Genomic DNA, 23,573 nt, shown 5'->3' with positions numbered 1-23,573 from the left:
GGCCTTAGTAAGTTTGAAAATATGGTTTTCATGATGGGGATTTTCAAAATCAGAAGGTTGTTTTACATACACCTCTTACTTTATAAATCTATTTAAAAATGTATTTTTCACATCCATTTGAAAAAAATTAAAATTTTTATAGCATGCAAATGTTGACAACATTCTAATTGCTTATAATCTAGTTATGGAGACATAGGTTTCATCATAATTTATTCTTTCTTCTTGACTATACCTTTGAACTACTAGTCTAGCTTTGTTTGTAATTACGACTCTACTTTCATCCATCTTATTTCTAAATATTTATTTAGTTCTTATTGTTGGATGATTGTTTGGTCTTGGAACAAATTGTCTACTTCATTTCTCTCAAATAAATTGATTTAGTTTCTCTTGTATGACAATTATCCAATCTTCATCTTTTAAGGAGTCTCTTATGTCTTTAGGTTCAATATGGGATAAGAATGTAGTGAACCTACATTCATTTCTAAATGATGATCTAGTTCTTATATCTCTAGAGGGATCTCTAATGATTTCATTGTTTTTCACATATTTTCTTTCTTTAAGAAATGATGATTCTTTTTCTTCTTGATTCAAATTTCCTTAATCAAATATGTTTTCACTAGTGGGTATTTCTTCCTTGTTTTCTAAGGATAATTTTTCAAAATTTTGATTCAAGTCATCATTTGATTTCTCACAAGGTTTTGGTAGATAATAGTTTGAATCATCAACCACCACATGGATTGATTTTTCTACTATTAACGTTTTCTTGTTAAACACCTTATAAGCTTTAGTTTGAAAGGAGTAGTCTAGAAAAATACCTTCATCACTTTATGTATAAAATTTTTCTAAGGCATCTTTTCTATTATTTAAAATAAAACATTTGCTACTAAATATATGAAAATAGGAAATATTGAGTTTCTTTCTTTTGAAAAATCTATAGAGAATTTTCTTTAAAACAAGTCTTATGGATACTGACATACTGTATTTAGAATATAACAAGAAGTGTTTATAGTTTTGACCTAAAAATATATATTTAGGTAGATTTTTATTTATAAACGTAGTTCTAGCCATTTTTGGTAATGATTTATCCTTTTTCTCAACCATTCTATTTTGTTGAGGTGTGTTGTAGCACAAGAAAAATTGTGTTTAAAACCACATCACAAAAATTATTGAAAGAAACTTATTTTGACATAAAATTATTGAAATACTCATTTTCAAATTCTCCTTTATGGTCACTTTTAATTTTTGAAATAGCAAAACTTTTTCATTTTGAATTCTTTTATAAATTTGTTTAAAAGCTTTAAAAGTTATATTCTTAGAAACAAAGAATATGACCAAAGTGAATCTAAAATAATCGTTTATGACTACAAATGTTTATTGTTTTCCTCCTAAGTTTTGAGTTCTCATTAAATCAAAGAGATCTAGATGAAGTAAGACTTGGCGTCTAGATGTTGAGACTTCATTTTTAAGCTTGAAAGATTCACTTATTTGTTTTCCTTTCGTACAAGCATCATAGATATGATATCTTTCATATTAAATCTTTGATAGACCTTTAACAAGATCAGTTTTAGAGAGTTTTGCAAGGATACTTGTGACGCCCCGTCCCCACTACCGGGTGTCACCGTAACCTAAGGTTACGTCAGTAGATCCCACTCTGGAGGCCAGCTATGCCCTAATAACAGGGGGATAAAATGACGTGGGCGCCCTGGGTGGGGTCCAGGCTTCGCCGCCTCCGGCCATTGAGAACTCGAGATCTAAGACTCATTTGTAGCGGAAGGACACTCGAGTCTCGAATCTGACCTATGCCTTATGAGCAGATTAATAAACTGCAATTAGGATATAATGTAATTTACTCACACAAAGTACTCATTAAAAGTAACAAGTCCAACTAGGAAATACAAACAATGTTCAACACAACCACAAAATAATTACATGACAGACACGAGTTACTAGGTCGTATTCCCATCATGGGTTGCCATTATCATTCAGTTGGTCTTCGACATATACCGCCTTCCCTTTATCGGACCTCGAACTATTTGTGTGATTAGTGGGAATGAAAAGGTGAGTCCTAGGACTCAGTAAAGGTAATATGCAATGCAGTAAATTATTAAGCATGACATCACATGTAAAAATGAAGTGCAACATGCATGCAAGTCTGTCCACCGCACCTATCTCAGGCTCTAGGTGGCCCCTAGTGGTACCATTTATGACCCCGTCCTAGGACCCTCACGGTCAACAATCCACTGCCATATTCCTAGTCACTTCCTCAATATCTTATGCAAGTCATGACAAAAGAGATTTACACGTAGAGCATATTAAACCCTTACCTCGAGATACGTGCCGCCTGATAGTTTGTACCGTTGACGTACTCAAAATCCCTATATGTATAACAAAATTAATTAATTAAATAAATTCATGACAACCATTCTATTCAAATCCTTCCATAAATACTATTAAATTATTTTACTAGGTTAATTTACTAACTAACGAGTTTATCAAGTTAACTAATTTAACTATAAATTAATATACCTCACTGCCGAAAATTCATTTCCAAGCTCTCATCCACCTCTCCTGCTTCTCCTACTTCATGTCTTCCATTTGACTTCTATGTCCACCTATCTATAGCCTTAGCTGCCCCTTGTTTCCTCATTCAAATCCATGGTCTCATCCATTATTTTACCTTCACAAGACACAAGACTAATTATGCCTCTGCAAAACATCATCATTTTATTCCTTTAATTTCCTAAGCAATCATTTGATAGTCTATCATTCATTTTCCCTTCGAGTTCCAAGAGTACTTACAACTCCACACATATATAAATATTATATTTTAATTATAACTATCACTTAGTTACAACTCCATATATACATTTATAATTCCATATTCATGGCTAAGCCTTGGCCTTCACGCCCAGGTTGTTAGAACGGGAGGTGCTATGGCACACACCAAGAGGGGGGTGAATTGGTTATTTTAAAAACTTGATTTAAAATTTTGAAATCCTTTTGATTGAAAATAAAAATTCAATGCAAGTGAGGATAATGAAAAGCTAGCAATGATAAACAAATCAAAAAACATAAGCAAGAGGGAACACAAAGATTTATAGTGGTTCAGCTTAACCCAAGCCTAATCCACTACCTTAGCTCCTCACTAAGGATTTTTCAAACCATTCACTAAAACCTCCTACTTACACAAGTAGGCCCTCTAGCTACACAAACTAGGAAATACAACCTCCCAATTTAATGGGCTCTCTAGCTACTGCTAGGAAAAATACAACCTTTCAATTTAATGGGCCATCTAGCTACACAAGCTAGGAAAATAGAAACGATACAAATGAAAGAGATAAGCTAAGAGTTAACACTCTTAGTCACAAGTTCTCTCACAATGAAAACTAGGCTTAAGAATAGATTTACAATGATAGAACGAAGCCTTGCATAGAAAAATATAAAATTGAAAGCACAGAGAACACTGTAAGCTCAAATAAAATGATTTCCAAATTCTAGATCATCTCGTTTCCGTCCATTAGCCTTCTCTTGATGCTCCATGAGTTATATATATAAGCATCCATAAAGATTGAAGAGGAAACTAGCCGTTTTTGTGACTGTTGGAGTTGAAAAACTAGCCGTTATAAAATCTGTGAAACACAATAGTCAACAGAGAAAATGATTAGTCGACTATTTTTACAAGTAAAATTAAGAATAGTTGACAGACATATACTGATAGTCGACAGATGCTGAAATGTGAAGAAATTTTTGAATTTTATGAACAAAAATAGTCGACAGATATGAAGGCATAGTCGACTATCCTTACTCGATAGTCGACAGATGTTAAAATAGTCGACAGATGCTTGAATAGTCGACAGAACAATCAAAATAGTCGACTATTTCAAAGCATAGTCAACAGAATGAACCTGATAGTCGACTATCCTTTTGAAAATCTTGAATTTTCAATACATCCTTATTCGATTCTTTAAAGACTCATTTTGATTATCTTGAAAGCAAGTTGAGATTATCAAAAGTATGATTTGAAACAAATTATTCTTAACAAGCAAGTTGAGATTATCAAAAGTATAATTTGAAACAAATCATTCTTACATCCATACTCAATATTTCGTATCTTGCTTTAAGACTTATATACTAAAAAATGCATTTTCTCATTCATATGATCCACATAATAGAAATTGATTTTCATATAGTCATTATTAAAACTATTTTATTACTAAGAGTGAAATATCACAGCTCACATACACTTCACACACATAAATACATATATTATATGTTGGAACTTGATCTTCACTCATTTATTAATATATATATATATAACTTATTAAAATCATTATAAATTCTTCAATTAAATTATTAATCCCACTTCATGCATTGCATACTTGCAATTATATCCTCAAAAATTAATAATCATTGAAATGCTTAAAACCCAAAATTAATAACTCTAAATTACTCGACAAGGTCGATTTCGTCCGTGCGCCTACACGGGATCTTTATTCCACCCGAAAATACTTTAGGGTTGCCTCACTGGCAAAACCAAACTACTTCTAGGGTCCCCTCAGCTTCCCGGAGGCCCCCTTATGATCATTTGGTACCAACATCCATTCGGGCTTATACATAAATTATTTATTTTTGGTTTGACTGTTTCGAGCATCATTATCCTCATCTCGAGATGCTCACCAATCTCATACCCTCTTCCCTGGACATCCAAGTCTCAAGGCATTTCCTGCCGTCGATTCAACTATTTATTAATTTTTCTCAAAATCGCACATAATTCAATAAATCACCTTAAAATCCATAAACTAATTATTTTCAAAATCAGGGATGTTACAATACTCGTACTAGTATGACCTAACCTATTGTGCATAGCCAAGAGTTTTGTGCAACGAAAGCAACTAGGTAACTTTCTATATTTGATGGTGAAATATCTAGGTATTCAACATAAACATTTCCTATCTTATTTCCTACCAATTTTGATTTGTTTGATTTTAAACACAACTTTACAAGAATTTAAACCAAAACATGCTTTATGACATTTATCACAGAATTATGCTTAATAAGTTGTGTTTAAGACCCTCTACGAATAACACTTTCTCTAAAATTAAATTAGGAAAAGAAATTGAGTCAATTATAAGAATTTTAGGCTGTGTTCTTTTTGTTTTTCAATTTTCAATTTTGAGTTTTGAATTCATTTTCAGTTTTATATTTTGGTAGTCTATTTTTAGAAAATTAAAAATGCGTTCTCTTTGTCATTTTGAAAAACTATTTCTCAAAGTAGAAAATTAAAAAAACACGTTCTCTTTAAAATTTAAAAAATAATTTTTTAATAATATTTTATTTAATAAATTTGATTGTTCAGTAAATTAGAAATATTTAATGTTAATATACAACATATATTATTAAAAAAATATATACATTTTAAAGTTAATGAATTTTGTAATATTTTTTTCATTATAATAATAAAATATAAATAAATAAATAAATGTGTTTTAAGTTTAGAGTTTGTTTTGAATGAAAACACTTAAAATAACTTTTTGTTGTTTTAAGTTTTCTTTATAATTTTTTTTTATTTTCAAAAATGCATTTTTAAAAATAGTAAAGAGAATGCATTTTCATTATTTTAAAAAATCAAAAATTAAAAATAACTTAAAAACAGTAAAAACAACGCAACCTTACCTTTTGAGTTATCCCATAGACTACACTATCTCCACTCTTGTAGATGAGATAGTTGAAGAATTGCTTGTCCCCTGTCATTTGCTTGGAACCACTTGCTCAAATCTAATGCCAATGCAATCGGTCAAAAAAACAAATTATGTTGTTCCCTTTGGTACCCATACATTCTTGAGTCCTTTTTAGTTAGCTTTAACATCCTCATTTGGAATCTAAATTTGTTTAAATCTTGTAAGATTGTTTCTAATAAAATACTTGTTAATTGAATGCCTACATTTCTCACAATAATAACAAATGATATTTGTTTTTAAAAAAGGTCTCTTTGATATAAATCTTTGGTACGAGCTTCTTACAAAAGTAGTTTTTGCAATCTTAGTTTGAAATGGATCAAAACCTATTCTTTGTTTTTTTAAAAAAAATTTTGATTTCCTAGAATCATTTCAAGTTTCTTTTTACTCTTAACTAATTTTTCTACCGATTCTTTCAAATCCACATTTTGTTTATGAAGATTGTCTTTTTCATCACTTAAGATTCTTTTTTGTTTTGTTTTTATCATTCCAATAATCTTTTTCCTTTTTCAATAAAATGACTTCTTCTTCAAGAGATTTGATTTTCTTTTTAAGTAAATTATTTTTTAAACTAATTTTTTCAAAATCTTCTACTAGTTCATTAAATGCATTGTATAGTTCATCTAATGTAAATTTAAAACTTGAGAGAATAGAAATGTTGGATGATACCTCATCATCTTCTTTGATTGCCAATAAAGATTAATCATTTCTTGATCACTTGACCCCTCACTTGATGAGTGTTCATTAGCCCATGAGGCAATAACTTCTTTTTCCTTTCTTTGATTTTTTATTTAAAAGATAACATTTTGTCCTTATATAATTTGTTTTTTTATACTCAAAATATTGAATTTTATTAGTGGCATTTTCTCAAAATTCAATATTTTAAGTGTAAGAAACCAAATCACATAAAGATGGAATGTTCTCTTGAAATTTGAAATTCAAGATCAAAATGACCTAATAAATGAGTTAATGCGTTATATTATGATTGATATGATCTATTTAATTACATGGGATAAATATAATTTGTCGTGTCACCAATTTAATAAGTACGTAAAGATTTGACACGATTAATTAAAGAGGTCATATTTCAATTGACCATATATATATATATATAGTGTACGTGTGTGTCAGCATGACATGACCTCTCTACCCCCAATTGCCACTAGTAAATTGGGGACCGCTATAATTATTATTATTCATTAGGAATTAGTCTTTGTTTTTAATTTTTTAAGATTTTAAAAACGTTACTGGGGGGGCATCATTTCGGTACCAACTCCTGCCCGGAGCAAGTGGATTTTGCTTATTGTTGAAGCAAATAATAATAATAATAATAATAAAATAAAAGCTCATAAAAATGGATGGGATTGGGATGATAATATAAACAGTAATATGCTTGATGATGACAAAAGTAGCTTCGAAGTTAAGCAGACCCTTTTAAAATAAATAATACCAGTTTTTGAGTAGCTTTGAAATTAGTTAAGCATCAAAACTTAAACCAGCATGCATCCTATTATTATTGCCTGAAATGGCAAGTCAAAATTTTCTAAACACCACTTTTCCATACATTACATTACTAGTAAAATGGAAAAGTTATATATATATATATATATAAGAATAATTCAATAAAATTAGTGATTATTAGAACCCTCCCCCACCCAAATTTATTTACCTCTTTTGGCTTACTCATATTATAAGATGAGATCCAAAAATTAATAAACATAATTAAAAAGTGAAACCTCCAACCACAACCAACTCAAGAAATCATCAATTTTATATAACAAAATCAAACTCAACCTAAATTTAAAAAAAAAGGAAATTATTATCTAATTGAAATAACTAAAATGACCAACATTAGCTAGCTGGCTAATATGATGAAAATAATCAGAATGACCCAAATCAATCGAAATAAATTTTAACATGTGTAATTAACTTATATTTATTTTGGACAATTTTTTTAAAATAATCATAAATTTAGTTATTTAGGTTTGTGTTATTAAAAATAGAATTACAATATTTAAAATCTAAAATCCATAATAATAAAAAATTAAAATCAAACCAAAATCAAATTATCTTAAAATTAAAATTCAATTAATCAATATTTTTGAATTTAATTTTAAAAGTTAATATTTACCATGTCATATATTTGTTGTTATGTATTTAAATTGTAAATGGATAACAAACAATTTGTTGGTGGTAAAGATCTTTTGATTCTTATCTAAATACAAACAAATATTTAAGATAAGTGTGGTATCAAATTATAGGAGATAATATCACAATTTAATGTGATATTATGTTACGTATTTAAATCTTAAATAGATAACAATTTATTTATTGATGATAAGCAACATTTAAAAATTTTAATTTATCTAAAATTATCAACTGCGATATATTAATATCATAAATATGAAAATAGATATTATTTATGAATATTTTTTTTTCAAAATATGATGTAATTTAAGCATTATTAAAGTATTTATAATTTTTAATTATATAAAAAAAATTATCACGTGCATGGCGTGCCCAAGCCCAAGTTTTGAGGGCAGCAAAGCGTGACTCAGCCTTTATCAGGTCCCCGCCTTAAAAAGCCAAGAATAGATCACTTCAGAGAAAATAAAGCGATGAACAAATCGCATATATAAACCACTCTTGTATCTTTGCGTCGCTCTCGGAGTAGCTATGGCGGTAGAGAGACGAAACCCTAGTCTTCTCTCTCTCATTGCCCTCTCTCTAGTAGTGATCGCATCTGCTGAAGTGTTCTTTGAAGAGCGTTTTGACGGTCTCTCTCTCTCTCTCTCTCTCTCTCTCTCTAAACAGTACTTCCTGATTTCGCTTTCATTTTTGGCCACACTAGGGGTTTTCAGTGGTTTGGGTGGAATAGTTTGATACCGAATTTGATTCCTCTTGTGAATTTGGTGGACTGAATTGATGCTCACTTTGGTTCTTCTTGTGAAATGTTGGGACATGTTTACGTTTACGTTGTCGATCTGATGATTTCTAATCGATGCTGGTTTTGCGATTACATGGGTCGAGGACTGTAATTGTTTTGATAGATCTGTTGAGAAAATTGATGCATTAGGCAATTGTTTCGCTAGCTTATCGGCATTTTGTTGTGAGTTTGTGTTTAATGGTATACTTCATGAAATAGTCATGGCTCCAAATAGGCATTTCCTTTGCGATTCAATTTGGTTTGATGCGAATATTTGTCTGCAAGTTTAGAGAAAAATACCAGTATGGAAGCTCTCTCTGTTGTGGCTATTTCTGGATCTTAATTGTCCCAATCACATATTTCATCTATACATGCGTAGCTCTACAAGCTACAAGCCTGCAATTTCATAATATGCATACTAGCATTATATTTTAGACATTTACTTCTCATATCTTATTGTACGTTTCTGGTACTTAGCCACTTCTTTTGATCTCTAATAGTTACACAATTATGCATATATAGCTGGTTCCCATAGGAACTGTCGTTCAAATTTTCAACATTTCTTTCACCCATTTTCTGTTGGCTTTGTAGAATTGGACTATTTTTAGGTTTGGATCTGCCCTATAAGTACCCTAACACTAACTTAATTTTGTATGGAGGCTTTCACCGTTATCAATCTTTTATTTGACCTAAAAGCTGCTAATAATGATTAAAAGTGGTAACAATGTATAATAGTTAACAACTGAATAGCTAGATGTAATCTTCTTGCACAGTCTTTTTCTTGTACCTTTTGAGTATTAATTCAAGGCCTGGTTGTGGTGTTGTATATGAGTGTTTATCTGGAGTTCAATTATTTTCTCATCATTATCAAGAAACTGTTTTGCTCTTCTTCCCATTCTTGTGCTGCAACTTCTTTTTTTTATCAAGAAGTATTCTTCCTGCAAGTTTATTTTTTACAATTTCTTATGATCATTTAAAGCAGTATTTTTTGCAAAGCATATGGAGCTTTCTTGTTTGATAGCTTATGCTCATTATTACTATTTTATTTTTATTTGGTATTCTCTTAAGATGGTTGGGAGAACCAATGGGTTAAATCCGACTGGAAGAAAGATGAGAGCACGGCTGGGGAATGGAACTATACTAGCGGTAAATGGAGTGGGGATCCTAATGATAAAGGTACCTTCTAACTAATTTTCTACAGTTGACTATTAAAATGTAAGAAAGTTTTTTGAGTTCCACAATACGTCATAACTCCTGGTAAATAAATGTATACTTTTTTGAATAGAATGTTTTTTTCTCTTTGAACTCTTCTCTGCCTACTAATATTTCTGGAGTTTTGCTTGACTGGTTTTTCATGCCCTATTGAAGGCATCCAAACCAGCGAAGACTTCAGGTTCTATGCTATCTCTGCGGAGTTCCCAAAATTGAGCAATAAGGATAAGACATTAGTTTTTCAATTTTCTGTTAAGCATGAACAGAAGCTTGACTGTGGTGGTGGCTACATGAAACTGCTTAGCGGTGGCATTGATCAAAAGAAATTCGGTGGTGAAACCCCATATAGGTAAATCAAATTTCATTTTCTTGCGCCAGAAATATCATTTTTCTGTCAAGTTTCTGATTTGGCATACCATATAGGTAAACCAAATTTCATTTTCTTGCACTAGAAATATCACTTCTCTGTAAAGTTGCTTATTTGCTATGCCACATGGTTGGGTGCAGTATTATGTTTGGTCCAGATATCTGTGGCTACAGTACCAAGAAAGTCCATGCCATTCTTGCATACAATGGAACAAATCACTTGATCAAGAAGGATGTTCCTTGTGAGACCGACCAGTTGACTCATGTCTATACATTCATTCTGCGACCAGATGCTGCCTACAGCATTCTGATTGACAATGTGGAGAAGCAAACTGGTAGCCTGTACTCTGATTGGGACCTTCTACCACCAAAGAAAATAAAAGATCCTGAGGCCAAAAAGGTATTTTTCTTATGCCTGAATACCAGTTAGTTTCATTTTGATAAACACAATTCTTTGGCTTTTCTCGTTTCCTTTTAATATAATGAGTACCCACTTATTGATAACAGCCTGAAGATTGGGATGACAAAGAATACATTCCTGATCCTGAAGATAAGAAGCCGGAGGTGATTTCATTCCTTCCCATATTATCCTACGTATATTTATTTATATTTGACAACTTGGAGCATTGTTTTCGTGGTTGTGCTTTATGCTTTCTTCTTGTTTATTCCTTTTCTTTTCCACAGGGGTATGATGATATCCCTAAGGAGATACCAGATCTTGATGCCAAAAAGGTAGTGAACTCAAAAATTAACTTTTCTATACTCCTGTTTTTGTTTGATGCATGGTAACTAAGTGAGATGGCTTGCAATTTCAGCCTGAGGACTGGGATGACGAGGAAGATGGTGAGTGGACACCCCCAACAATTGCTAATCCTCAGTACAAGGGTCCATGGAAGCAAAAGGTTTGTGGAGTGTGAATCTGAAGTAGACCTTTTGTGATTGGAAACTATTCTTTATAGTTAACAAGTTCTTTGTCTGCAGAAAATTAAGAATCCCAACTACAAGGGAAAGTGGAAGGCACCTATGATCGACAACCCAGGTTGTTCATTCTTCATTTGAAGGCATTGTAAACTTATCTCGGCTCAACATCTTTGCATTTCTTTTTTCACTGACAATAAAAAATTGCTTCTATATGCAGATTTTGTAGATGATCCTAATCTGTATGTGTATCCAAACTTGAAGTATGTTGGAATAGAGCTGTGGCAGGTATTCCACTTTTTTGCTCCTCATACTGTTACCTTTTCATTAGACTTCACATGATGACAAATTGAGGCTCTTTTTTTTTTTTTTTCGTCAGGTGAAATCTGGAACCTTGTTCGACAATATCTTGATTTGTGATGACCCCGATTATGCGAAGAAGCTGGCAGAGGAAACATGGGGCAAACACAAGGATGTATGTTGTTTTTGTCTTTGAAAAGGAAATCTTTTGAAAAAATTCTTCTGTTTGCTGATGTTTGATATTTATACTCTGTTTTAGGCTGAGAAGGCAGCATTTGATGAGGCAGAGAAGAAGAGAGAGGAGGAGGTATGTTTTATCCTTAGCTTCTACCTATGAGACCAGCAGAAGAGTAATACTATTGGGGCCCATTCGATTGCACTTCCATTTTCAAAATCTTGTAAACAAAAATAGAAAACTCTGCTGGTTACCTGTTTCCGTTTTCAAAATTTTGAACACACATGAAGCTTTGTTTTCACTTTGTGTTTTCATTTTCATTTTCATGCCTAGAGAGAGGGAATTGATTTTTTTTTTTTTTCTGTCTGACTTGGATTAATTTTATCAGGAATCAAAGGATGATCCTGTAGATTCAGATGTAAGCTTACATTGATGTCTTGTCAATCTTATTTAATTGATTTATTTAACAGAGTCCTTACTGTGGCAATTTTTTTTAATCTTTTTCTAGGTTGAGGATGAAGATGATGCCGACGCTGATGCTGATGATGATGTCGATGACGATGCCGAGGACACAGAAGAAAGTGCACATGTATGTGTTTCTATTTACTTTTAGCTGTTTTAAATTTTCTCATCTATGATTCGTTTGGTTTTCTCATTATGTACTTTGTGCTTTCTATTTTCAGGATGAACTATAGGTAGAGATAGCCACTCTCAAGAATTTAGAAACTGAGGAGGTCAACACTTTTCCTTTCTTGTTTATTTTTTGGCTTTAGTTTTGCTGTTAGTGAAAGCCAAAGTTTAATTGCTTTGGTCTGATTTGATTCCCCTAGTATCGGAACAAATGACCATCCTTTAATGATTTTTATGCAGTATATGATATGGACTGGAGTTATTATTATGTGTAACGAGTAACGACCCATCTTGATATTTCTTGTTCTCTCTCTACTATTTATATAACTGGACTGAAATTCCCTAGAGTTTATGGGATTCTAGCTTTTAACACTTGTTTAGCGTGTGCCTGATTCCATCCTCTTTTGTGATGGTTTGGCCCTCTAGGGGGCGATTCAAATTTGTGTTTCAAAAAAAGTTTTTGATCTAGGCGTAGTGACCTCTTTGTAGAAATGAATTCAAACTGTTGATAAGGCAGAAACCAGGGTGTGATTGAGCGGGTGTGGGTTCTTTCCTTAGCCAGCATTATGGCAAGTCGCAAGTGCTTCAAACAATATGATAAATTCCATTTGTCAATCTCATATCGTGAGCTCCCTCGTGGAGATAAAATGTTGCCCCATTACATGTACCATTTATTGGTGGGTAGTATATAAATGATGTGGTGAGATTCATTACCTAGTAATTTGTATGAACCGTACAATAGATAGTCTCACGTTGCCAGTAGGGAACGTCGTGTCTTGGATCTCGACTGCAGAAACGAATAATCTTTCATATAATTAAATTTAGTTGCATATATAAAGATGCAAATACACAAATAATTCTAAGCTTCTAAAAATTTTGTTTGAAAGATATACTGTTTTGTCAATCTAGGTGAATTGAGATATACTGTTTTGTCAATGTTCCTTATTAGGATAGTGATATTTAAACTGAAAAAAGTGGCGTATTCTATTCATTGTGCCGGCCGTATAAAATGTTCATTTTCTTCGTTTGTTCATTACCACCTGCACCACATCCCTCGAAATTGCCGCCACCAGCACCTCCATAACTTCTTAATCAACCTGTGAGCGTCTTCTTCTTCCATTTTCTTAACATGTATGTATATATTTTGAAATAAGCTCCAACCTCATCCCCAACATAGGCAACACAAGCCCAAATCTTACTACCTGCCCTCGAAAGATGTTTTTAATTCCCATCCCAGCAGCCCCGAAAGACCAACTGCCCAGTTTTGCCATCCGATTTCTACAGCCATCGACAACAATGGGCCATTTTATATGGGAATGGCCACAATTGATTAAAAAATAATAATAGTAATAAAAAAAATAAAAAGGGCAAAACCTACATTCTCAACCTTAGTGGGCCTACTGTTTTTCCAATTTAAATATAAAAAATTCTATTTGCAGCTAATTTTTTTGCTCTTTGTAGCCAATAAAAACTCATTTTCTTCCTTTTTACTCTTTCTAGTCTTATTAATAACTCTTTGCAATCAATATTTTTTAAAATACCCTCTTTTATTACTATCGCACGTAACCACAATCATTCCCATACAATCATCTCTGAAACACATTCTCAAACCCTAACAACTTGAATCATCGGCGGTGTTTGTGATGAAGACGAGCTTCATAAGAGGTAGACTATGTGGGTGTGGGTATGGGTATGGACTGCATTTGCAAAATTAAAGGCGACGTTGTAGCTGCCGACGACTACCTCCATCACGGTCACAAGCCAGAGTTTTGGGCACGATGGGGCCGGCCATACTCGCCAACCATGGGGAGCCTTGAAGGCCCCTGAAGGGTTTAGGGGGCCATGAAGGGTGATCGCCTTTGGCAGTTATGGCCGTTTTCCTAGCCATATTCTCCAATTGTGTGTTTGTTTGTGTATATATATGTGTGTTTGTATATGCATTTGGATGTGTGTTTGTGTGACTGTGTGTGTATATAAGGGTGGAGTAGAAATTTTGGGCAAGGTGGACAAAAATTAAATAGTATAAAAAAATTTAAAATAATATAATATTAAAAATATCAATAAATTAGATAATCGATGTATTTTTATATTTTAATAACGTGGCATAATAATATTATTATTAATTTTATTAAATATTTATTTTTTAATATACATAATTAAACTGTCATTTAATTATTAATTTTCAATTTAATTACGCAATTAAATCTTGATAAGCTCCTGTCGTTCCTAACACTTTTACTCCCATAGCCCAATATACTAAAAATTTAGAATTTTTAAAAATTACAGGGTGGGCATTCAAGAAAAAAATAAATAAAAATAAAAAATATTAAATTATTATATATAATAGAATTTTTAAAAAATCAAGGGTGAGCTTTGGCTATACGTGGCTCTGTCCTTGTGTGTATATATTGTGTGTCTCTTATGCTTTTGGATGCGTCGTCATTATTTTTTTATTCTATAATTGTATTTTAATTTCGCTGCATTGTATCCGACGTTCTCATTTCTGACGTGAATGGCAGTCGTATATGACAGTTGGTGGACAATTCACTAAAGGAGAAAGTGGTTCCAATAATAATAGTAAAAATAAATTTTTGAACAAGAATATTTCAAATATATTAAAAGGTAAAGTATACAGAGCAAAATGAGTAGGTGCTGCAAATAGAACTTCTCTTTAACTATCGTTATCCATTTTATTATTATTATTATTATTTGTATGCCATTCGTTGTTAACCCAAATGTCCCCACCTCATCGCAGGCTCAGGACGACTGCTTTGATTAGTCCCAACCCCCATAGTGGCCACTTGGCCACTCCAATCCAATCTAATCTAATCTGGAGACCTGCTTTTTCACGAGTGGTGTGCTTTCCGTTTGATTAATTAATTAATTAATTAATTTTAAAAAAACTAGCGACCGATGGTCAATGGTGACGTGGTCTCTTCTTTCTTCTCCACATTTTAGAAATGTAAAATGATTTTATTGACTGCTTGGCCTTCCTTTCCTCCTTCAAGAGAGAGTCGGAACACTCCAGAGTCCATACTACTCACACAGATTCCCAACAACACTAGTAGTAGTGGACACGTAAAAATAACACTATTGAAATTCGTGTAATACTTAACATTATCATTTTTTTATATTTATGTAAAAAGTTGTGTAATCAAATAATAATTCTCATTTTTCAAAGATATTTGTTAAGTTGTATTAATGACTTCACTTTTAGATGTAATGTAATAATTACATATATTATTTTTAATATTAAAATATTTTATCAATCAATAAGAGTGTTTTAGATTAAAAATAAAATTTAAATATTAATTTAAAATAAAAGATAATAAGTACACGTTGTTTAGACTATTTTTATATTGATAATATAACTTATTTTTAGTTAAAAAAAACTCTTATAATAATAAATTAATCATATTTTATAATATTGATCAATTAATAAATTATTTTTGATAAAAAAAACCAATAAGAATGTTTTAAAATTAAAAATAATGCCCAATATTAATGGAAAAATGAGAAGCAACTAAATAGTTGGCATTGCTGATTTTATAAATAATATTATTATAATCTAAAGCAAGAATGTAATGATTGGTCACAGCGTGCGAATACAAATAAATATTGAAGGTTCTACGCCCGACCCGGTCCGATGAACAGGCCAATGAGAAGGCGCCACGTCTTATGTGGCAGAGAGACCATTTAATACGTCTCCGTGCTCCCTCCCTCTCCAGCTCTCTGCGTCTCCTCAGGTCCCCCCCCCTCCCCCCCTCTCTCTCTCTCCAGTTGCGTCTCCTCAACTCGCTCGCTCTCTCTCTCTCTCTCTCCTTGCCGCCTCATTTGGTATTGGTAGAAAGATTGAAGAATGAAGAAGGTAGAGCTGGTCTTCGTCCCTGCACCGGGGGTTGGCCACGTCGTATCGACGGTGGAGATCGCTAAGCTTCTCACTGCTCGAGATCAACGACTCTCCATCACTATTCTCATCATCAAGCTCCCTTTCGACTCCAAGATCACTTCCTTCGTCGAATTGCTCTCCGACCAATCCTGCGATCGCATCCGCTTCCTTCAACTGCCCCATACCGACGCCGCCAGGGAGCTCCTCTCCAGATCCGACGGCCGCGGCAACCCAGCCGAATTCATCCACTGGCACAAATCACCGGTGAGAGATGTTGTTTCCGAGATGATCTCTTCAGGCTCCGATTCCTCAACACTCGCCGGTTTGGTTGTCGACATGTTCTGCACGCCGATGGTTGAGGTCGCGAAGGAGTTCGCTATTCCGGCGTACGTCTTCTTCACGTCCAGCGCCGGCATGCTCGGGATGCTGTTCCATCTGCAGAGCCTCCACGACGAGCACGGAATCGACACAACGGAGTTCAGACCGGATTCCGATGAGGTGTTGGAGGTGCCGACGTTTGCGAAGGCCTTTCAGGTAAAGTGCATGCCGTCGAGGCTGTTGGACAAGGACAGTGGGGCCAAGATGTTCTACGGCGTCGCCAGGACGTTTAGAGAAGTCAGGGGAATCATCATTAATACGTTCATGGAGCTGGAGACTCATGCCGTTAAAGCCCTCGCTGACGACGCTAGCTTACCGGAGATCTACGCCGTCGGACCGGTTCTAAACCTCAAGACGGAGCCGGGTGAGTTCCAAAACCTGCTTTGGTATTTCCAAAGACGAATAATATTCTAGAAAGAATAATGCTGTCCAGACAACTTTAGGGGGCTCCGTGTAAAATAATAATTTCCTGACGAATAGGTCTTTCTTTTGATCGTGTCGTCTGGTCTGGTGTTTGGCTTCGGTTGGGGGGGGGGGGGGGGGGGTGGTAGTAAACGGACAAGCAACAAATTGATTGGCTGGCGATATATAGCAAGTGATCTAGAAATTGAAATGTAGTTTTCCGCATGCACGTGTAATCTATATATATATATATATATTATAACAAAATAGTCGTCAAATTTTTTCTCGCCTATTTCCAGTTACTATTTTGATATTTTATTATATTTTTTTAATTTTTTTTTACTTATCTAAAATAGAATTTTTATAGATCATTAATTAAGTCTTGGAGATGTAATTCTTGAAACATGTAAATGGTTTTTTTATAATTAAATAGTGTTTGGAGAATGCGTAATCATGCTGGTATATAAAGAGCCAAGATAAATATTATTAATTTATCCATATTATTAATTTTTAAATATTATCATCAAATTTTAATTGAAATAAATTACAGAAAAATGAGACTTTTTTAAATCGGGAGAAATCTTGAAATATTAGGTAATACTATTAAATACAAGTAAATTTTTTATTTTATTTTTATTTATATATAGTTTAATTAATTTAAATTTATTTTTTATAATTTTAAATGTTATAATTTTATATATAAATTAAATGTTATAATTTTATTTTTTAACTTTATTTTTTTTGTTGCTTTTCTAAAAAATGTGATATGTCTTAAATGTGATAATTGATTGTTAGGATAAATATGTAAAGTTATGTATGGATAATCAATTTTAAAATTTTGATTATTATTATTTATATAATTAATTAATTATTTAAATTATCTTTATTTTATATATAGTTTAATTATTTTAAATTTATTTTTTTATAATTTTAAATGTTATAATTTTATATATAACTTAAATGTTATAATTTTATTTTTTAACTTTATTTTTGTTTGTTGCTTTCTTAAAAATGTGACATGTCTTAAATGTGATAATTGATTGCGAGGAGAAATATGTAAAATCATATATGTATAATTAATTTTGAAAAATTGATTATTATTATTTATATAATTAATTAATTATTTAAATTATCTTTATTTTATATAGTTTAATTAATTTAAATTTAATTAAATTATAATTTTAAATGTTATAATTTTATATATAACCTAAATGTTATAATTTTATTTTTTAACTTTATTTTTTTTGTTGCTTTCTTAAAAATTTGATCTGTCTTAAATATGATAATTAATTGTCAGAAAAAATATGTAAAGTCATGTATAGATAATCAATTTTGAAAATTTGATTATTATTATTTATATAATTAATTGATTATTTAAATTATTCTTATTTTATATATAGTTTAATTAATTTAAATTTATTTTTTAAATTTTTAAATGTTATAATTTTATATATAATTTAAATATTATAATTTTATTTTATTAACTTCATTTTTGTTATTTTCTTAAAAATTTGACCTGTCTTAAATGTGGTAATTGATTGCAAAGAGAAATATATAAAGTCATAGATAATCAATTTTGAAAATTTGATTATTATCATTTATATAAATAATTGATTATTTAAATTATCTTTATTTTATATATAGTTTAATTAATTTAAATTATTTTTCTTATAATTTTAAATATTATAATTTTATATATAACTTAAATGTTATAATTTTATTTTATTTATTTATTTTTTACTTCCTTAAAAATTTGACATGTCTTAAATGTGATAATTAATTGTTAGGAGAAATATGTAAAGTCATGTATGGATAATCAATTTTGAAATTTTGATTATTATTATTTTATATAATTAATTGATTATTTAAATTATCTTTATTTTACATACAATTTAATTAATTTAAATTTAATTTTTATAATTTTAAATGTCATAATTTTATTTTTCAACTTAATTGATTATTATCATTTATTTAATTCTCTTTTTTTCCATTAGTCTACACTGAAGATGTGTTATATGTTGGACTTGGAGAAATTAAATGCAAATTAAATTTGTGTTTTGAAAATTATGTTAAGTGAGTAAGATTCAAATTGTGTGGCAAAGCGTGGAAAAAAAGAGAAACTTAATGGTAGATGGCATGTGATTTGATAAATTGAGAGAAATAAAAGAATTTGAATGAAGAGAAATTAATAAAAGAAAGTAAATATCTATCTCTCTTCTTTTTCTCCATTCCCGTTCAACCCTTCCATTTTTTCTTTTCTCCTTTCTCGATTATTCTTCTCAAATTTTCTCTTCTTCTTTATTTTTTTTTAGTAAATTTTAACCGTATTTTTTTACCCAGTTTTGTCTTCTGGTGTAACATAGCACCACTATTCTGTCAAGTGAGTGATGTGAATGCAACTAAGAAAAATTAGACCTTGAGGGTTCATGTGGTATGCACATATGAGACAAATACACATAAAAATTCCCCCCAAAAAAGTATACCATTGAATGTATATTTCAAAATAAAGAGGTTGGTTATCGTTTATTTTTTTTCCTGTTATTGTGTAATTTTTTTATTTTTTACGCATTGCTTATTGTATTACATGTTAATTTAGATTTATTTTTACATGGTTTCAGGATAGAGTTATGTGTTTTTAATTGTTTGTCTACCCTTGAATGCATATAAGGAAATCTTTTAAAATCTATAATCTTTTTGTTGTATTTTCATGATCGTAACACGGTTATTTTATTTATTTTTTATTTCTTTATTGTGATTTTCATTTATTGTAACTATTAAATTATATAATTTTTACTTTAATAATTTTTTTTTTTTTACAATATCCATTCATCCATGCATCGCATGGGTGATCCACTAGTGGTAATGGTAATGGTAGTGGTAGTGGTAGTGGTAGTGGTACACCTAATATATATATATATATATATATCCCTCGTTTAATTAGAAAAGGTGGGCCACTATATGCAAGCACATGCATTTTTTTTTTAAATTATTATACTGAAATAATTTGAAAATACGTACAATCTTCTCTCGTAAAAATTAATAAAGCTAACTAATAATCAATATTATATTTGCCCTTATTAAGTTCTTAATAACTCATCATGAACATTTCTTATCATTTTTGTTAACAAGAAAAAGAAAGTCGTTTTAGTGATTTTGACTGACACTGGATTCACCATTGAATTATGAAGATAACGACGACCAAGTCAAATCCATCCTGGGCTGGCTGGACAACCAGCCGTCGTCGTCCGTCGTGTTCCTCTGCTTCGGCAGCATGGGTGTCTTCCGGGATGAGCAGGTGCTGGAGATAGCTCACGCTCTGGAACGCAGCGGCCACCGCTTTCTCTGGTCCCTCAGGCGGCCGCCCCCTCCAAACCACCGGGGGAAGTTCCCGGCCGACTACGACAACCCACAAGAAGTCCTGCCGGAGGGCTTCCTGGAGCGCACGGCGGCGACCGGCAAAGTCATCGGATGGGCGCCGCAGGTGGCGGTGCTGTCCCACCCGGCTGTGGGCGCCTTCGTTTCCCACTGCGGCTGGAACTCCACACTGGAGAGCATATGGTGCGGCGTCCCAATGGCGGCGTGGCCGCTCTACGCCGAGCAGCAATTGAACGCGTTTCAGCTGGTGGAGGAGCTGGGATTGGCGGTGGAGGTAAAGATGGATTACCGGAAGGAGAGCGATGCAGTGGTGAAGGCGGCGGTGATAGAGGGGGCGATACGGCGGCTGATGGATGGAGAGAAAAGCGGCGAGATCATGAGGGAAAAGCTGGCAGAGATGAAGGAGAAGAGCCGCAAAGCTGTTATGGAAGGTGGGACTTCTTACAATTCCATGGCCCGATTGATAGATGATTTGGTCAGCAACACTAGTAATGGTTCTTCATGAGAGAGAGAGAGAGAGAGAGAGAGAGAGATGGCTTTCAGTTTCCATTATTGCTTTTTTAATTTGTCTGTTTGGGCCGGACCTGTGTGAGAGGTTCTCATTATCCTTGTTGGATAATGCTACATGGCCAATTTGGCCGACAATGCGATTGACAATCTGATATAGTCGCGAGATTTTAATCAAATTATCGTGAGAAATTGAAGGTCAATTCTCTGCCCAAATATTTTGAATCCCCGCCCAAATTGAGGGACCCAGATATTCCCCTCCCCCCAAATCAGAACTTCTTCCTCACCTTCTTTTTCTCTCCACAGCGTCTTCTTGAGCTTCTTCCTCTCCCAATCCCCCCCCTTCTCTCTCTCTCTCTCTCCAAAAATTTGAGCTTCTTCCTTCATCTCACCCGCCACCACTGCAGCAAGAACCCACCCACCTACCCGGAAATTCGATGCCTCCTCGATTTCTAAGATTTTCGGCGTCCCCTCCTGCAGCAGCGGCAGTCCTCCGACGTCCCCTCCAGCACTCCGGCAACGTCCCCTCCACCTCCCGGCCTCGGTCTCTCCTTCTCTCTCTTGAGGCTGAGGCGATCCAATCCTCCTCTTACTGGAACACATTGCTGATTGATCCGCTTTGTGAAGACGACGGTCTTATGATTGAGTTTGGCAATGGTCAAGCATGAAAGCAGTTGCCCTTCTGTGTTCGTAGGAGCCTTTTTGGCCCAAAATGTCCAACACTTGACCTCTCTTCTTCTCCCAACCAAATTCATTTGCATTTATCCTCCTCCTATAACCCGATGCCTTATCAGTCATTCGAGAACGAGCGTCCAGTCACGAGAGAGAAGAAGAGACCAAAAGCTTGTGTTGGAGGATACAGAGGCTCCCAAAGGGAGAGCCTGTTGGGGCGGCATTCCAGAGCTGGATGGGCGATGGCTTTCCCGTCCACACAGGCAACATCTTTCACGCCATCAACCGTTTACGCAAGCTTCGACTGAACAAATGCGCACTTGAGGTGAAAGGATTTTCTCTTCCCTTCCATAGCTACACAAAGTTCACCACCTGTTTGTAAATGTGCCGAAAAGAATTATGCCAATTGCCCAATTAGGTAAATGCAGGGAATGTTGAACTTATCTATCCATTTTTTTTTTTACTGCTCCGTTGAATTAATACCGTAGGCTATAATGTACCGAAATGCATCGACTAATTTCATTGCCACGGCCAATCCGTTATGTATGATCCTTATATTAGATTATGTTTAGATGTACGTTCACAGTTATTTTAGTAAGCATAATTTGAGCATGAAATAGCATTCTAATAACTAATAAGTGCACGTTAGTAGGATGAAGAAACAAGAACAAGCATTTGATTGAGACTGAGGTTTACTATCTACCTACAACCTTTTACAGGTGATGGAATGTGTGATCAGGGAGAGCCATTTGGCAGGATTGGGGTTCTAAGTTGTGCTGAACAGCTTTGGTTAGAGATGAAGTTAGAGCAAGGGTTGAAACTAAAGCAACTAAGCTGTATAAAGAAATGGCAGAAAATGCTGTTGTTGTGCCATAGAAAAAATAAAAAAAAATGAAAAGTAAAAATAAAAGCAAAGCTGGCGGCAAATTGCCGCCAGCCTTGTGGCATGAGCTAGCCGCGGGGCTGGCCTTGCACAAGGGCTAGTCGCGAGGCCAGACTTGCGGCTGGCCTCGCGAGCGGCAGCCTCGCAGCTGCCTGCCGCGAGCTCGCTTGCGGCAAATTGCCGCAACAACAACAAAAAGCCAATTTCAACACAAAATGCCGAGAGGGACAAGATCAGCTAGTTGGGCGAGCCCGCCTGACCCCCCCCGAAGGAGCGCTCATACCAGGACGGGAGCCACGAAAAGCTCCCACCAGGCGAACTCTACAGTATCAAAATTTTCAGTAGATCACCCTAATAATGAAGTGCATTCCGGGAACTTTCTTGTGCTCGAATGTAACCATACTGTCGGACTGGGGGGCATGGAGTGTTTGGAGCAAGAAGAAGCACACGTAGACGGATACGCGACAGGGCGAGGGGAACAAGTCCCACCTACAGCGCCCGCTAACCAGGAACAACACTCATTTGGACAGTTTTCAATTCCAAATAAAAACCTCGTGGGAACTTCAAGAATAGCTCCACCCACAGTCTTACTCTCAGATTATGAACTATTGTGGAAGAACTTTGAGGAGCTGAAGCAGCAGAATAATGAGCTCAGGGTGAACAATGAGGAGAATATGAGAAGACTATAAGAGGTCACTGCTTTGTTACGTGAACTAGGGCTGGACATTCATATTCCCCACATGGGACAAATCGATACAAGGGTAGAACATCGGAGATTCCAAGACAACCCTTCAAGAACCCCTCGACAAGGGACAAGAATCAAAACTCCAGGGCTGAATAGTGAAGTTTCGGAAGTAACGGACTCGAGAAGGAAAAATTGTAGGAGGGTGAGAAAAGCTCCCAAGTATAGAGAGACAGCAGAAAACACCTACTCGGGAGTGCCCCAAGACCCATCTATTTGCCAAAATAAAAAGAAGTAGGAAACACTCAGCGTATCTGACATTAAACGCCTCATAGAAGAGGTGCTAGAACAGAAGCAGGTAATAATGATACTAAAGGTAACTCCCTTGAAAGGATTCCCTCTATTTGAGGAACTCTAGAGGCGACCAGTGCAACCAGGGTTTGAACTACCACAACTCTCGGTATACTCAGGAATGGAGGACCCCAAAAAACACTTACAACATTTTGTCGCAGTGGCCGTGTTA

General features: G+C 33.9%; 2 protein-coding genes across 2 annotated transcripts; both read left to right on the top strand.

The window, feature by feature from the left end:
* The first annotated feature begins 8,338 nt into the window (after nucleotides 1–8,338).
* LOC127808977 (calreticulin-like) lies at nucleotides 8,339–12,559 on the top strand. The gene is made up of 14 exons (XM_052347748.1): nucleotides 8,339–8,511; nucleotides 9,730–9,837; nucleotides 10,030–10,222; nucleotides 10,381–10,639; nucleotides 10,747–10,803; nucleotides 10,924–10,971; nucleotides 11,055–11,141; nucleotides 11,221–11,278; nucleotides 11,378–11,445; nucleotides 11,537–11,632; nucleotides 11,717–11,764; nucleotides 12,021–12,050; nucleotides 12,141–12,221; nucleotides 12,316–12,559. The coding sequence occupies exons 1-14, from the start codon at nucleotides 8,412–8,414 to the stop codon at nucleotides 12,325–12,327; spliced, it is 1,245 nt and encodes a 414-aa protein (XP_052203708.1). The 5' UTR covers nucleotides 8,339–8,411; the 3' UTR covers nucleotides 12,328–12,559.
* A 3,447-nt stretch (nucleotides 12,560–16,006) lies between these two features.
* On the top strand, nucleotides 16,007–21,029 carry LOC127808964 (anthocyanidin 3-O-glucosyltransferase 2-like). The gene is made up of 2 exons (XM_052347721.1): nucleotides 16,007–16,893; nucleotides 20,120–21,029. Exons 1-2 carry the CDS (start codon nucleotides 16,122–16,124, stop codon nucleotides 20,809–20,811), a joined length of 1,464 nt encoding a protein of 487 aa, XP_052203681.1. The 5' UTR covers nucleotides 16,007–16,121; the 3' UTR covers nucleotides 20,812–21,029.
* The last annotated feature ends 2,544 nt before the right edge of the window (nucleotides 21,030–23,573 follow it).

Source organism: Diospyros lotus, chromosome 1 (assembly GCF_014633365.1).
Source record: "Diospyros lotus cultivar Yz01 chromosome 1, ASM1463336v1, whole genome shotgun sequence".
NCBI classification, from domain to species: Eukaryota; Viridiplantae; Streptophyta; class Magnoliopsida; order Ericales; family Ebenaceae; genus Diospyros; species Diospyros lotus.
The sequence above is the reverse complement of the archived record's forward strand: the minus strand, read 5'-3'. Positions and strand labels throughout refer to the sequence as shown.

Bases quoted from the DNA above. Each gene is read 5' to 3' on its own strand.
- LOC127808977 (XM_052347748.1), top strand. From the start codon at position 8,412: ATGGCGGTAGAGAGACGAAACCCTAGTCTTCTCTCTCTCATTGCCCTC. The intron at 10,223-10,380 runs GTAAATCAAATT...GGTTGGGTGCAG, and splicing joins GGTGGTGAAACCCCATATAG to TATTATGTTTGGTCCAGATA. The intron at 10,804-10,923 runs GTGATTTCATTC...TCTTTTCCACAG, and splicing joins CTGAAGATAAGAAGCCGGAG to GGGTATGATGATATCCCTAA.
- LOC127808964 (XM_052347721.1), top strand. From the start codon at position 16,122: ATGAAGAAGGTAGAGCTGGTCTTCGTCCCTGCACCGGGGGTTGGCCAC. The intron at 16,894-20,119 runs GTGAGTTCCAAA...TGAATTATGAAG, and splicing joins AAACCTCAAGACGGAGCCGG to ATAACGACGACCAAGTCAAA.